This window comes from Apostichopus japonicus, chromosome 13, assembly GCF_037975245.1.
Source record: "Apostichopus japonicus isolate 1M-3 chromosome 13, ASM3797524v1, whole genome shotgun sequence".
Taxonomy (NCBI): domain Eukaryota; kingdom Metazoa; phylum Echinodermata; class Holothuroidea; order Aspidochirotida; family Stichopodidae; genus Apostichopus; species Apostichopus japonicus.
The window spans coordinates 11,480,031-11,497,018 of record NC_092573.1 but is presented as its reverse complement, the minus strand read 5'-3'; the positions used below and the strand labels follow the sequence as shown (position 1 = coordinate 11,497,018).

Genomic DNA, 16,988 nt, shown 5'->3' with positions numbered 1-16,988 from the left:
AAATCAACTAAACCAGCTACTTTAGTTATTTTGAGGTAAAAGTTTGGTTAATACCCCTTCAAATCAACTAAACCAACTACTTTTGTTATTTTGAGGTACACGTTTGGTTAATACCCCTTCAATCAACTAAACCAGCTACTTGAGATTTATTTTGAGGTAAATGTTTGGTTAATACCCCTTCAAATCAACTAAACCAGCTACTTTAGTTATTTTGAGGTACATGTTTGGTTAATACCCCTTCAAATCAACTAAACCAGCTACTTTTGTTATTTTGAGGTACACGTTTGGTTAATACCCCTTCAATCAACTAAACCAGCTACTTGAGATTTATTTTGAGGTAAATGTTTGGTTAATACCCCTTCAAATCAACTAAACCAGCTACTTTAGTTATTTTGAGGTACATGTTTGGTTAATACCCCTTCAAATCAACTAAACCAGCTAAATGAGTGTTATTTTGAGGTACAAGTTTGGTTAATACCCTTTCAAATCAACTAAACCAGCTACTTTAGTTATTTTGAGGTAAAAGTTTAGGTAAAAGTTTGGTTAATACCCCTTCAAATCAACTAAACCAGCTACTTTTGTTATTTTGAGGTACACGTTTGGTTAATACCCCTTCAAATCAACTAAACCAGCTACTTTAGTTGATTAGAGGTAAATGTTTGGTTAATACCCCTTCAAATCAACTAAACCAGCTACTTTAGTTATTTTGAGGTACATGTTTGGTTAATACCCCTTCAAATCAACTAAACCAGCTAAATGAGTGTTATTTTGAGGTACAAGTTTGGTTAATACCCCTTCAAATCAACTAAACCAGCTACTTTAGTTATTTTGAGGTAAAAGTTTGGTTAATACCCCTTCAAATCAACTAAACCAGCTACTTTTGTTATTTTGAGGTACACGTTTGGTTAATACCCCTTCAAATCAACTAAACCAGCTACTTTAGTTGATTAGAGGTAAATGTTTGGTTAATACCCCTTCAAATCAACTAAACCAGCTACTTTAGTTATTTTGAGGTAAAAGTTTGGTTAACACCCCTTCAAATCAACTAAACCAGCTACTTTAGTTTATAAATAATTAACTTGGATAATAATTTGAGGTATAATGTTTGGTTAATACCCCTTCAAATCAACTAAACCAGCTACTTTAGTTATTTTGAGGTAAAAGTTTGGTTAATACCCTTCAAATCAACTAAACCGGCTACTTCAGTTATTTTGAGGTACATGTTTGGTTAATACCCCTTCAAATCAACTAAACCAGCTACTTTAGTTATTTTGAGTTACATGTTTGGTTAATACCCCTTCAAATCAACTAAACCAGCTACTTTAGTTTATAAATAATTAACTTGGATAATAATTTGAGGTATAATGTTTGGTTAATACCTCTTCAAATCAACTAAACCAGCTACTTTAGTTATTTTGAGGTACATGTTTGGCTAATACCCCTTCAAAGAAACTAAACCAGCTACTGTACCTCAGTTTATAAATGTAATTAACTTGCATAGTCCTGTAGCTGAAATTCTTTGCTCCATGAATTATTGAAGAGTGAGTTAGCTGTCATCAAGGCAACTGAGATGAAAAATATGTACTCTTTGTTTTTCTTCATAATATATCAAATAAGTTTTTCACAGTGGAAAATAATAATTTCACGTTGAACTCAACAAGAAGATTACAATAGGAAAGTACTTGGTGTTGATGAACTTCTACGATGATCACATCACAGACCATTAGCTATGCTGTAGGACACGTAAGGAGGAATGGAGGATTTAGCTGGTGAAAATAGGTGAGAACCTGCTCATTCAACCATCCTGTATAGATCTCAAGTTGGAGGCTCTTACGTTATAACACACTATACGTCTAAACAGTGTTGAATAGTTTTCTCTTGATAATAAACAAGTGTAACTTTGCCTGCCACCATAGTATCCCTTGAAAATTCTTTTACTTCAAAAGATCAACTCATGGCATGTCCATCCAAAATGCATTTAAGGTATCACCTAGCTCATCTCTGAGGGAAAATGAAGCATCCTAAATGGCAGGTGACAGCCACTGAGAGTTCTAAACTTGGCACTGGCTTAGACTGGGAGTGATACAATGGAAGAGGTGCAGTACTGGCAGAAAGGGGTCCCTGGGGTTTCCAGCAAATACAAATGTTTGAGATATTAAGCTACTGTAACTCTAACCTAAGTGTACAAATACAGAGAACAAATTTTTAAATAGTGTTTTAAATTTTTTTTTTTTTAATTTTTAAATTTTTTAAATTTTTAAATTTTGTGTAGCAGTTCCGAAGGCTCTGAAATTATGTCTCTTATTAATAACTAAGATTCCTAGTTATATATGCTTATGAACTGAACTAGATACAATCTTGCTTCTGAAGAACATTTTTGTCATGTTGTATAGCATTTTGCAATGCCATACCATACCAGATTAATTATTCCCTGATATGTTTTAAGTATTTATATGAACTTTAATTAATCCACTGCCATTCTATAGAACAAGAAAATTATTTTTACAGCTTCCATTAACTATTTATTTCACTGAATTAAGTAAAAATGTCTCATATCACTTAGTCAGATTTCTGCTTTGAATCATAATGACTTAATCATAGGTCATGTGACATATTCTACATAATACTATATAGTCTGATAATCTTTGGAAGTCATTGATAAGCAATACAAGTTTTTAGAAATGTAATTTTTGACAATTGTACAAATCCAAAATAACTTGATTCAGAACTTATCTCCTACATGTGGATATTTGTTATCACCCCTGAAAATGGAAGACGGCCTTGCTTGTTTACAGTAAGCTAACAAATAAACCACAGGTAATGTGAAACATTCTGCTTTTATATATGGCGGTCATTGTAAGTCTGGCATAATCAATTTAACTTTTGATTTTGACAAATTTGTCAGAACCCAATGTAAGTTGATATGATCTAACCCCTTTTTACAGTATGTTGATTATAGTACTTTGATGTCAGAACCCAATGTAAGTTGATATGATCCAACCCCTTTTACATAAAATGTTGATTATACTTTCTTTGATGTTAGAACCCAATGTAAGTTGATATGATCCAACCCCTTTAACATAAAATGTTGATTTTACTTTCTTTGATGTTAGAACCCAATGTAAGTTGATATGATCCAACCCCTTTTACATAAAATGTTGATTTTACTTTCTTTGATGTTAGAACCCAATTTAAGTTGATATGATCCAACCCCTTTTACATAAAATGTTGATTATACTTTCTTTGATGTTAGAACCCAATGTAAGTTGATATGATCCAACCCCTTTAACATAAAATGTTGATTTTACTTTCTTTGATGTTAGAACCCAATGTAAGTTGATATGATCCAACCCCTTTTACATAAAATGTTGATTTTACTTTCTTTGATGTTAGAACCCAATGTAAGTTGATATGATCCAACCCCTTTTACATAAAATGTTGATTTTACTTTCTTTGATGTTAGAACCCAATTGATATGATAGAACCCAATTGATTGATAGAACCCAAGTTGATATGATCCAACCCCTTTTACAGTATGTTGCGGTGTTGCCTATAGTACTCTGTTGAATTACTGTCTGATCACCTAGCAGGGATACTATATCCACCTGTCAGACTATGGTAATGTTCACCTTGCATCATAAATTTCTCTCTGCATGTACTGTTTATCCATTATTATATAAACTAAAATCCAACCTTTTTTAAATATTCAATTTACTCAACTCTATTTTAAAATATGACATTTTTTATTGGATCTTTGTTATAATCGACACCTAAAGCCGGACGCAGGGGCCTGTCTATGATTGATTTTCCGTCAACATGACAGTATATAAATTAGTTCCTCACAACTATTGAAAAATGAACATGTCCTGTCATTTTGTTTAAAAAAAAACTGTCTGCTGTTTCCAAATTTGAGAAAATAATGCCCCCCTGCAGAATATTTGATGACCCAGCAGACATTAACAGAACTGCACCACCACACTTGTAATGTCTCGTCTGTTAAGTTTTACTTCTTTTTTAGATGTTCTACTTATATATTTTATATATTAAGAGTGTCACATACAGTGTATATGATGTTATGCTCTAGACCTGGGGTGGGCAACCTAAGGCCTGCTGGCCACATGAGGCCCGCCAGTGATGTTTTTGCGGCCTGTGAGAATGTCTAAAGAAAAAGAAAACAATCAATCTATTTTACATCATCACACAAAAGGAGCTAGCTGCATAGAATTTATCGGCACTAATGATGCTGTCAGGTAAGCCTATTATCCCCATTAATTATCAACTGTAAAGTATTGACATAATGTTTTTGTGAATACAGATAAAGTACACACACCAATTGCTTGAAAGTCCTCAGAATCAAAGGTTTGAAACCAACAGCAGGTCGTTGTTTAGGTGCGGCCCAGTCAATTTTTCACTCCTTATATCTGGCCTATTCATTCAAAAAGGTTGCCTACCCCTGCTTTAGACTATAAAAAGAAAACAGTCCAACCACTTTTTCTCCTATAAATTCTCCTTCAGAAGGTCTGATGGTCTGGCAAATATTAACAGGTTAGCGACACAACTTGCAGGGAAATAATTTAGGGTTTAAATTTTGTGTAGCATTTTCAAAGGCTCTGATTTTGTTCTTTCATTGAATACTATTGTCCTGTGAATAAGAAAAAACTGCTAGATATATCTGTACACTTGCATAGGCGTAGGAGCCTACTTTGATTTGGGGGGGGGGGCTGTAACGACTTGCCCGAAATAAATAACCAAAATTTTCGCGCGTTCAACATCTTAATGTGCATATCCTATAGGCATTCATCGGTTATTATATCACATGCCAATATCATACAATTATTTGCTGTGTTATTACCCTTCCATATTGGTCAGAATTATTGGGGAAGTCGTTAAAATAATCATGATCATAATATCAGTTTTACCATTTAAAAACACATTGCAAATTATATTTCTTTCAGTAGGTGCCCGAAAAATTCTCAGCATATTGCCCGAATTTTCACAAAGTTTTTTGTTGGGGGGCTGCAGCCCCCCCGCCTCCTACGCCTATGTACACTTGTATAGCAAATTTGACCAGTTTGTGTAGCATTTTGCGATGCGATAAGTACTGGATAAATTATTCCCTGACTTGCAATATATGTAGCATCTTAAGTTTTACTTATTTTGACTTCAAGAATGTCATGATCTTACTTAGTTTCTGAACTAAATGGCCCAGTCACATTTTCTCCCTTAGATACCCTCCTGCACAGAATAATTGATGGACCGGCAAATACTAACAGAACAGCAACACACTTGTAATGTTTCATCTTTAATACTATGTAACTTCGTATTTCGGCTTTAAGAATGTAGCACGATCTAATGTTCTGATATAACAGGCTACTAATAGGCTACTTCGGCCAATTAGTTGTCTTTTGAATCTCTCATGTTTACAATCCAGTCATTCCCAAAATATTAATTAAAATTAATAATAAAATTAATTTTGTTCCTGAAATCATACTTTCATAATTTTGAAAATTGATGTCCACCAAATGCCAAGAGCTAACGACCTATTATTTAATTCTTTGGGGAATAAAAGCTGTTTTTACCACTCTTTTACCTCTACCAACTAGAAAACACACCCTTTCCATAACTTCTAGTTTCATGTCATCTGTTTTAATTAAGAAGAACTATATTTAGAGAAAAAAAAAAGCAAACCTTGAAAAGTAAAATAAATTGACCTAGCAATCTGCCAGTTAACGAGAGGACCACTTTATGACCACGGCAATGAGCATTTCATAACAATAAGTTACTTAAAATTTAGAACAACTGTTTACATGTTTTCATGAGAAGTTAACAATTTGATGACTCTTGAAACTTGTGTCAAATTACATACAGATGAATCCAATCAAACATACACTGGTAATTTACGCTATTGAATCTTTGGGTTATTGACCTCTCAAGGACTTTCACAACAGAATCACTAAATGAATATCTGGCAAAAAAATTAGAAAAAAAGCAGAGGACAACATAAAATGCAAAAACAACAGTTCTAATAGAAATCAAATTGAAGGTTTAAGGTTAAAATTAGTCCCCAAATGATTGACAGTAAGGACTGCACCACACTCTATGTACTGCAACAGGATATAGAAGAAAGGTCCAATCTATGTTTATATATAAACGTTACATCCCTGCAGGAAATGTGCAGTACTTGAGTTCATCTAACATGTCAAATTAATTGCTACCTATGAAAGCAAGTATATTGTGATTGATTAAAGGTCATATTAAAGTGAAGTATATAAAAGTGAAGTATATAAACAAATATATAAAGTGTGAAACTCTGAGAAACAACTACTAGTGTTCCACTAGTCTCAACTAATTCGCATCTATAAATGTATATATATATAAATATAAATATATATATGTATTGCGATTTCAATTATATTTACATATAAAATAAAGGCACATACAGTACTGTACTGTACGGGAGCATAAGAATTGAATGATCTAGTTTATCAATGAAAATTTAAAACAAGAATAAATTTAGATTAAGATTTGTTTGTCTAAATAGAGCAGGAGAACTTTGAAAAAATTTGACTTCTTAGGAGGAGCAGTTATTGGTTGAGACAAACTGTTGCACACATCTAAGACTCAGTAGATCTTGCAGTTAAGAGGGCAAATATTTAGCAAACTAGATAAACCCGGAGACTAGGGGGGGGGGGGCGGGGGTAAGACAAAAATGTGGAGTTTTATTAAAATTGATCACTTGCAGGCCTAAAAGTAGCTACTATTTACTACCTATTAAATTCAAGTGGATTTCATCATTTGACAGTTTAGTGAAAAAACAGGTGTTAGCAAGAGTGAATCAATTGAATGGTAGTAAGGCCTCTCACTTGTTTTGATCTTGATACATGCTGTATTATTATAACCTGTTTCACACAGTGTTTCAAAAACAATAGCATAAAAATTATGGATCCATAAAGATTTAATAAACTGGGGTGATTTACTGTCAGAAATTGAAACAGTTTTGGCCTCCTTGGAATGTATGGGGTCCGCCTTTTCGAGAGTGACTTATTGAGGATTATTGGCACGATATTATACACAAATCTCATCGTCTTATAGGTTTGAAGTTTCGTACTTTTGATTTGGATGGGAAAATCTTACTGGCCCAAGACCTCAGGCAGAAGTCAAAGATGTCTCGAAAAAGGGATTAACCTATGTGCAGTAGTGTTTATGAGTGGTATTTAACATTAGTTTCAGGATTTGCAGGCAAGCAAAAATACAGAAGAGAAGAAAAAGAAGTTCCAGTGCAAGAGGCCTTCAGTCTTACTTATTTGAGAAAGTTCAGGCAAAATGAATCCACGGCAGCTCATTTTGCCCATTTCTGTTTTTATTTAATTAGGTGTTGGTAGGGAATTGGGAGTCAAAAGCTCCTCACTTCATAGAAATAGTAAACACTTTGGTGTAAAGTGCTGTGCATTTTGATGCTTATATTGACATTGTTGATTCACCACCGCTGTGCATCAAGGAGTCATGATCATACAGATATTTATGAATATGATTAAAGAAACTAAATGTTTGAATAAAATACAAGATAATCACTATATAGATAGATCAGAGTGGTTACTATAATGGGTCAATACATTTCTGTGGTTCAGTCCGGTCAATTCTTACTGACAAAGTCATTTGGTGAATGGATGACTTTAATCACGACTTGGTTCAACACTGGAGAAGACTATTTTGACAGTTTCACACAGAAAAAAAACCCATTTCACCCCAAATGTTGTTTCAGAAATTTGAGTACCAGACCAATGTCTTGCATTGCAACAAAATAAATCTCTTAGATAACTATAACCTTCAATGCAGGTTGCTGCAGGTATAATTACACAAAGGATATTGAAAAGCACTTAAAGTCATGCGGTATAACTCGCAAGGTTTTCACTCGACAAGATGAATACTGTACTTGCATCATACTGTACTTGCATACACTACTGTATATTGACTGAAATGGAAAAACATCAATTTTATGTTCTATACCCAGTTTAGCTGCGCGATTCCACAGCCACTCAGAATGTCAGACTTTTGCCAGGTGGGAGGCCTAACTTCATATGAACAACAAGACAACCACCTGCTCTAAGTTGCAAATTTATGATACATTAATAAATTGCACATATATGTGATTTGAATGAAAATTTTATGATCATCTTTGGTGACTGTTGTTGTTTCTGAGCAACCATTAATGGTTTGCGTGCTACTGTTGGCTAGGTATTCCAGCCACTTTCATTGATGAGCCTACATGTTTGAAGGGCCATTTCGCTAAAATTGAAAGCATTACATAAAAATTTTAAAAAATGGACATTAAATTCTCACGTCCCGTAAAATATATTAAAAACGGCTTTTAAGACAGCCATTCGGGAAGGGCTTTGAAGAGTATACTGTATAGAAAGGATGAGGCATGCAGAAGATTGCAGATGAAATGATTTTCAAGATAACAATGCCTGGTAATTGACAAATTTTGACACAGGTTAAGTATTATTAACGTGTTATTTACAGTAAGTGTTAGGTACAGTAGCTCGATGAGTGACAAAAATGCTTTATATTAAAACCAGGCATACCATGAAGGCAATGAAAAGATAAATTTACAAATTTGTAAATTAGAAAATTACTGTGTAAGATTTCACATGATGAGCTGACATTGCAAATTAGAAAGTTACAGTGTAGGATTTCACATGATGAGTTGACATACATGTACATAAACCAGGCATATCATGGAAGCCACGAAATGATTGAATTTACAAATTTGTAAATTAGAAAGTTCCTGTATAGGATTTTGCATGATGAGTTGACATGTACTGTACACAAACCATACATACAGTACAGTACCATGGATGCCACGAAATGATTGGATACAAATTTGTAAATTAGAAAATTACTGTACTAGGATATTGCATGATGGAATATATACAGTAGCACTTGCAGACAAATGTGAACATTAATGACATGTGCATGAGAGCAAGTAACATGTCAACTCTCTAGAGATCACATCCAGGCAGGAAAAGAAGTTTAGACTGTGAGGGTAAAGTATGTGCACACGATGACAGGAAAGAAAGCATGGTTTAGATTTACATGCAGGAGGAGAAAAAGAAATACAACAAGAGATCATTACAATACCACTGTTTTGAGCATCTTGCTTTCTCGAGGTCTGTGGTCTCCCTGTTTAAAGATGTGTGAAAATGCATTTAAAAACGTGGATAGTTAAATACCATGTGATTTTGTTTACCAACAAGCAAAAGCTAAACCTCATGAACATCTATTATGTATGTCTTATGTTACTGACAAAATCTGAAATTAGAGTTTTCTCTTACGAAAATATCAGAACCTTCGAAGAGGAATCCTTTTTCAGGCTTCTGAAGTATTCATTTAAGAGTTCTATATCCTTGAGATGTCAAGTGCCGCCATCTTCCTTCAACTGATGAAACCTGATGTGGAAATGCTTGCATCACAACATTCTGGGATTTCGCTATTTTGCCCTTATACAGTAGTCATCATTGCTATTCATTTACCAGAGCTTGTCAGACTCTGTTCAAAACTTGGATACAATTACATACTGTACACCTAAAGAAGATCTCAGATTCTGTCAGTTTCACAAGTTCTAAGTATTAAAGTCCTTTTTCTCCCCCGACAGGGATTTCCACTATTATTTCCATTCTGCCTTGCAGCTATGAAAAATAGTCAAACTTGTATTTTCTCCAAATAAAGCACTTAAAAGCTAAAAATGGTTGATGACTACTCAGCTTATAAATGGCTTGTTCCTCAAATACAGTATGCAGAAACTTGTTCATCTTAAATATTGAGGAGTACTGTATATATCCAAACACATAAATATGCAAGGCATGCATTTCTGTATCCTCTGTTGAGGCCGAGATGTGCTTACAGTGTTGTACACGGATATTTCTGCTGTCTGTGAGATTTGACTGTACATTAGTCTCAATAAGTTATAAGTCACATCAATCGAATGCCATAATTCCGTATAAGACGTTTCAACATCCACCATAGTTACAATTTAAATAACTGCATATTTGCAATATTCTGTAATCCATCTTTGTCCCATTATGTGCACAATTATAGAGTGATGAAAGTTTCTTAAATATTGTGGTACTGTAGTATGTTAATTGAAATCTTAGATAACTATTATAATGGATAACTGTTCAAAGCAAAGCATATTTAACTATTTCCTGAATGGTATAAATTTACAGAATATATGTAACAAAATTTTAAATCAGCTGGTTGGCTTTCACACAAATAAGACATTTCAACATCCACCATAGATACAATTTAAATAACTGCATATTTGAGATATTCTGTAATCCATCTTGTCCCAAAAAATTCAAAATTATAAGCACAATTTCTCGGAAGATGATTTCTCTCTAGCCCTAAAGTTGCTCCAACCAAATTGATGTTAAAAATATAAATATATCAATTGAAAAGTAATTTAGAATCCTTTTTCTATGAGATACTGTATCATAAAAGAATTGTAGGTCTAGTTTTAATGATTTATTTTCAAGAGTTTTAAATAAAAACTTATTTCACTTTTCTTTTATTTAAATATTATCCAGGACAAAAATTAAAAAGCTTACTTCCATTACCATGATGCATGAATTAACAAAATATCAACAAATTTGAAAAAAAATCCTTTCTTTGCTCCACGATTTTGACCAGAAAGATGCACAAAATTTCTAGCAGCTTTGTTAAAACAATCGGTTTCAGCCACTGCAATACCCCTTCAGGAAAATCTGTTTACATCTCAATGAATCGAAAGCAGGACAATAAAACCCCTAGGCCTACAGAATTTTCACTTCTAGACAACTTTACATTTGAGAATCAGATGGAATATGTTTGTTTGTCACTAACTAAATACCATGGGTCAAAAAGAAAAGTGTCTTCCTAGCTAGCTCTTATACAAACCATTGCACTTTCTACCTTGAGTGGGATCTGCCAGATCTAGTGAAACCTGATTATGTAATATATATAAGACACAAAATACAATACACAGCCCCAGGCATCGGTTGGGCAATATTGTTTACTTCAAAAATATGTAGATGAAATCCAAAACATGACAGGACCTACTTCATAAGAGTTTGTCTCACAAGTGTTGAGGATTAATATCATAAGGGAAGACAAACAGAGTACATTTTTAAATAATTCTATGATCGTCTGGACAATGAATTTTTGTGGGTGGTACAAGTGCTGTTGTCAAAAGTGATTAAATAATATTGGATAAATGGTGTGTATGGGTTGACTTCATTTTTGGCAAGGTTCTTTGTATTGTTCAAAGAATTATGGGGAAATGACAAATACAAATACACAAGCAATATCCAATACAATAGGAAATTTCAGGTGCCTCAACTGTTTTCACTACAAATGGGAGACTATTGCTTTTCTGATGCGCGATAATAGTACTTTTTTATTGAACAAATGTCCGATTTGCAAATTTGATGAAGTGCACGTACAAATGGCACTGATTGTAGAAGGAAATGGCACTGAAGCATTCTCAGTCATCGTTAGGGTGCTTGAACAGCATGGTAGAACTTTGCTGAGCAAATGGGAGCCAATTAACTGTCTGCCACAGCAACTGGAGCCATCGGAGCTTTTGTCAAAATAACAATATGAGGTATGAATGCGCATTCATTATTATTGTAATAATTGTTTGTTTCTTGGAAAACTGCAAGGATACCTTTCGGTGGTCCCACAAGAAATATTGCCATCTTGCACCTTCACAGACAAGATCTTTCATGTCAGTCTTTGTGGCAAAATTTAAATTAAATATACCGTGAAAGTTAAAACGATGCAAGATGCTAATGATACTTGTAAAGAAAATATCAGAGATTACAAAGATTACAAGTAGAGTACATTTCCTTACTGTCGTTTGGTCCTAATCGTCTACGTTCCATCCTCGGTAATAGTTCCTGACGTTCCCGTACGGATACAGGCAATCTCTGAAATAATGCCTGCAATTCATTCCTAGAGACTTGGGTAAGATGGCATATCGGAATTTTATCAGCCAAGGATGTCCCATCTTTCTTGAACAGAGTAAGATAACGATTCAGTCCAGACCTAATTAAAAGAGAAAAAATATCATCAAACTAAGTTTGTTTGGGATCTATTTTACATAGCATGGAGACACTTGTTTCTTCAACCCTGGGATTGGATATTTATCAATGACGGTACCTATTTATCTGTCTGTCTGCACATACATGTATACACACTCTGATTTGCTGTAGTTCCTATAGCATACATACTGGTAACATTCTTGCACTGATCAGTACCCAAATGGCACTATCTAATATCATTGCCATTTTCCTTTCTTCCAAATTGTTACCAGTTTGAAGGCTACAGGGGGTAGTAGGGTAAACAGAAGTATAAATGTTGAGAAGATAGGTAAGGGAGGAATGTATACATCATTAGAGCTAATTTTCAGCAATTTTACAACCTGTATCCCTAAGCCAAACTGGACATTCCTTGAAGGCGCACTGTCTCAATAGCAAAGTCTTATTGAACAAGATAAATGCCGTTCTAATATATACAGTAATGCAAAGAATGACAGAGTGCTTTAATTCCAAGTTACCTGATTTTTCCTCAGACCAGTCCCCATAGTACAGACAATTTGATTATTTGATAAGAAATTTAGTTGTCATCAAATTGCATTCATATTGTACCGTGCTTAAATTGTTTGGTGTTTTCTAAAAGGTCGTTCGTGATGGAGGACACACATACAGGTATCTACATACCCCAGCATCATTATTTCCATGCAGTTAGATCTACAAAATATATTATGAAGTACGGCATGTACAGTAGCAAAACAATATGCAAAATGTATGAAAAAAAATTGTAACACAAATTTATGCAATCCTTTATCAATTTATAGCCGTTATATAATTGAAGCACACTATTTCCAAGTTAAACGAAATTAATAATCGTGATCATCGTGAACACTAAATTAAACCCATAAGATGGGTTTAAAGAGGACAATGACAATATCCCAGTGAGGAGAAATGTACTCGTACTGCTAAGTTATGCTTGTCGAAGTTTGAACATTCCAGGTACTGTATCCAATTTGAGGCTACTGTATCTGTTAGCTAAATGCAAGCAAATTTCACTGTTAAGTCAGCGGAAGAAAGAAAAAAATAAATTAACAGGCACTTGCATTTTTCTGCCCGGTAGACTCTTAGAACAAAACATATAAGTTGGAAAACAATCATCAGTAATAAAACATTGGTATGATTTCCCTACATACCTAACATAAATGCTGTTATATGGGCTGCTCCTATATAAGCCCAGATTACAGGTACAGTGAACTAAATGTGTGCTGTAATGCTGGAAAATGACCAGTGTGAATTTAAGTTTACATGATCTAGATCTGTCACTCTGTTGATTTTTGTTTTTAACATACTTCAAGAAAGTATAGTTGTTCAAAAGTCTACAACACTTCACATCAAATGCATTACTCTAACTTGATATTAAGAAGCAGTAAAGATATAAGACTGCCAAGGAGAGTAAAAAATCAGGTTAATAGCCTGTTAATTGCACACTGCTGTTTCTCTGTGGAGAAGTTATGAAGTATTTTAGGATGATCACATGTTACTCAGCACTAAAATGTAACTACTGTAGGTCTAAACATCTTTGACGTCAACCCGCTTACTATCTGCTAATCCAAATTTACAGTATTACATTCCTTGGAGACAATCCAAAAAGAAACAAATCTCTTTGGTCAAAAGTATGCTGCAACCAACACTCTCAGGTACTGTACTTATTTAAAGCTGTTTAAAGTACAGTAGCATTTTTGTTTTTTAGTTTGTTGTTAACTTTGAACCCTCCAGTCCAAACCATGTAAGGTCATTTGCATATTCCTAACTGGATAATCCCCTGCTACAGGTGGTTTTCTGTTTATACAAGTACCTGTTTGACTGCAAAAGCACAGTACGTTAAAGGGTGATTGACTGCTTACATCCAATAAAGCACACTTTGTGTCCAACACTGTTAATGTTAAGTATAACTTACGGATAGTTGCCAACCTATAGCATGTAGTTTATGCCTAATTAAATCATTTCAGGAGTAATAAACACTATTTATTGCATATTTCAAAATCAGTACATTTGATCACCCTGGCAGTTTTGTGAAACGATCTTGAGGATTTCTTTCTAATCTTTAATGAATTATATACATCCACAACTCTTCATAACACATGTAAAATCATTTGGATCAATTCTTTATTTTCTTTATTTTTTTTCCATATATGGTAAATGTTGACTTATTTAGACATTTCAAAGTTTCACTTACAAAGAGAAAATTTTAACTGCTTCAATTTAAAATACTAAACCTATATCAGAGAACTACTAATAACCTCCTTTTTCCAAAACCACTGCTAAAAGTTTAATTTACAAGCAAACAGACTTGCATCAGTTCTTTTTCTGAGTAAATATGTGAATAAACTTATGAAAAGTCCCAAAATGGGTCTTTACCAAGTCCTCTCCTTTTACATGACATGTACATTGTAACATGACTGTAATGAACATGAAATGATTGTTAAGAACATGCATTGTGTGTTAAAAGTATAAAAGCCGTAAAGCACATATATCCACTCATTTAAATCAACAACAAATCATGGAGGTATTTTTCATTAGCATAGATACACAATATATAATGCCATAGAGTACCAAGAAATCATAAGCATAGATCTGTTTATACAAAGTTTGTCAAATGTTGTAAATGTTGCCAATGCACAATAATAAGGCATTTCTAAGCAAAAGAAGCTGCCAAAAGCTAGTAACTTCCATTCAATTCCTTCCTGTAAACAAATTAGTAACTCTTAGGTTCTGGCTAAATTGTTTATTTAAAAAAAGAAATAGTATTCAATATTATTTCATACCCTTTACTCTTTGACTTTAGTCCAAGTTGAGCAACTAACTGATGAATGTATTTTCTCTGAGTCGAATCCAGAGAAGATGGAAACTCCAATTCTGAATAAGTAAAAGAAAACAGAGAAATGTTGTGAATTTTATGAATAAATCTGATTAAAAAAATGTGGAGGTATAAGGTAAGGAAAAACATGTTGGTATGTCTTTACAGTAATGTTGCATAGATCGTTTAAATTTGTTCATGTTTGTGGAACGTCTGTATAATAAATGTATACGTAATGCATTCTGAATAAATTAATAGTGCGCTGTTCTCCAGGATGTGTTAAAATATATACTGCTCAAGTTGCAAAATCCAAATCCAAATCTTTGATTCGTACAAATATGTTGATGATATGCCAATACAAAGGGGAGGTCTGCTTAAAAATCCTGCCAGACATTTCAAGGAATTCCAGACGACCAGATCAATCACTTCAGAGAAAGTTACATAATGTTGATCATGTCAGTTTTCCTAGCTTATTTTCGGTTCACAGGGTGAGTTTTGACCAACATGATATTTGACCAGTTCTGGTAGTTTGCCACATCAATCAGCTCTTGATAATAATAATAAGCAGGTAAACAAGGAATGTATACTGTACTTCCAAAATATTGTGGAACTCGCCACTAGAAATAGTTTAACCAATTTTTTTCTTATTTGCCTTGGAGAATTGACATGATGATAATTTTCTACTACTCATGTATTCATTAAATTCTTTTAGATCTTTTATGTTACAGCAATGGTGTCTTGTCTCTTACATCTGTATTTCTCATACCGTTAACATTCTTATAGAAATTGTTTTAAAAAATTATCCGACAACTACACATGCAAGATGGCATTTTGGAAGTTGGTTAATGACCACAAACCTCAAGAGCAAGTTTGATAAACACCAAATGATGTCTAACTCAGCACTGCTGTGTTTTCAAGGCAAATTTTTAAAGGTAGTCTGGTAGTCCGAAACAACTAAGTTTGTGTTCCGAGAGCCATGATCATCTGTGGAGGTTGTCTGGTGGACGACTAGTTGTTGACATCAAATTCAAATTGCTTGGTGACTAAATACCCCCAAAATAGGTCAAACGATTAATATCTATCACAGCCAAAGCTTGTGTTCTATTCACCAACATGAAAATCCCTGGTACAATACATCCTACAGTGACATACTGGTCATTGTTATTCCTTACATTTGTTTGGACAACCAAAGTTGCAGTTCGGCCAACCAAAATGTAGGCCTGGTTGTCCGAGGGATAACCAGAATCCTTAGAAGCTTGCTCTGGTTTTATACATGTGGTTTGCAAATCTTCTGTTGACCTCAAATTGACCTTGGATTGTGATCCAAAAACAATAGGCATTTCTATACTCACCAAACAGGGGTAGGCCCAACAGAACCAAAAAGACAGTCAAACTGTAGCAGCGAGATTCATATATATATAGCAATGGAATTTGCTACCAGAACTATGCTTCTTTTTTCGCGAATGGAACAGTACTTCTGAAGGAGAGGGTCGGTTTTGACCTGGGCAAGGGTCAATGGGGGATGGGGCTGGTGTTCGGGCAGTGCTAAAACATTACCAGTTAATAGTCTCTAGATCAATAGCAGAGTCAAGACAGGTCAGAGAGAAGCGCAGTAACAAGGCTAGGTACTGTATAAATATCACATACATGTATGAAGTAGTTCAACCCAATAGTACTCCTGTATTTGCCATGTTTAAATGTCATGACACCTATCATGTATCATGATGCATGTATATCATCCCCATCTAGGCACCATCATGGTGCCATCATGACTAACTAGATTTCTTTCACCTTTGGTTTGAAAATTAATACCAAAACACTTAAGTGGTTTGGGTATATTTCGATAAAATATACCATTCTACATGTACTGTACACTTACAGTAAATCGACCAAGCTTAAATATAAACGGTTACATTTGAGCACTGCGTGGCCAACACTAACCTACATTACTTCAGGATCAATGCCCATTTGCTCTTCCTCAGTCCAAATGTAACATTCTCAACGCTTTTACAACTACAATTCCAGGGTTCAATGTAAGTTGCAATCCACTGGAATCTTAT

General features: G+C 34.2%; 1 protein-coding gene across 2 annotated transcripts in view; it reads right to left on the bottom strand.

Annotated features, from left to right (window-relative positions):
• The window catches only part of LOC139979048 (3'-5' RNA helicase YTHDC2-like), a 106,596-nt gene that overhangs the window by 77,934 nt on the left and 11,674 nt on the right, over positions 1-16,988 (bottom strand). Inside the window, exons 3-5 of one of the 2 annotated variants that reach the window (XM_071989686.1) lie at positions 14,897-14,987; positions 11,891-12,084; positions 9,142-9,183 (exon numbers count right to left, since the gene is read on the bottom strand). In XM_071989686.1, the coding sequence (XP_071845787.1) occupies positions 9,142-9,183; positions 11,891-12,084; positions 14,897-14,987 (327 nt within the window). The remainder of the gene's footprint in view (positions 1-9,141; positions 9,184-11,890; positions 12,085-14,896; positions 14,988-16,988) is intronic. The other variant, XM_071989687.1, reaches the window with a different exon arrangement.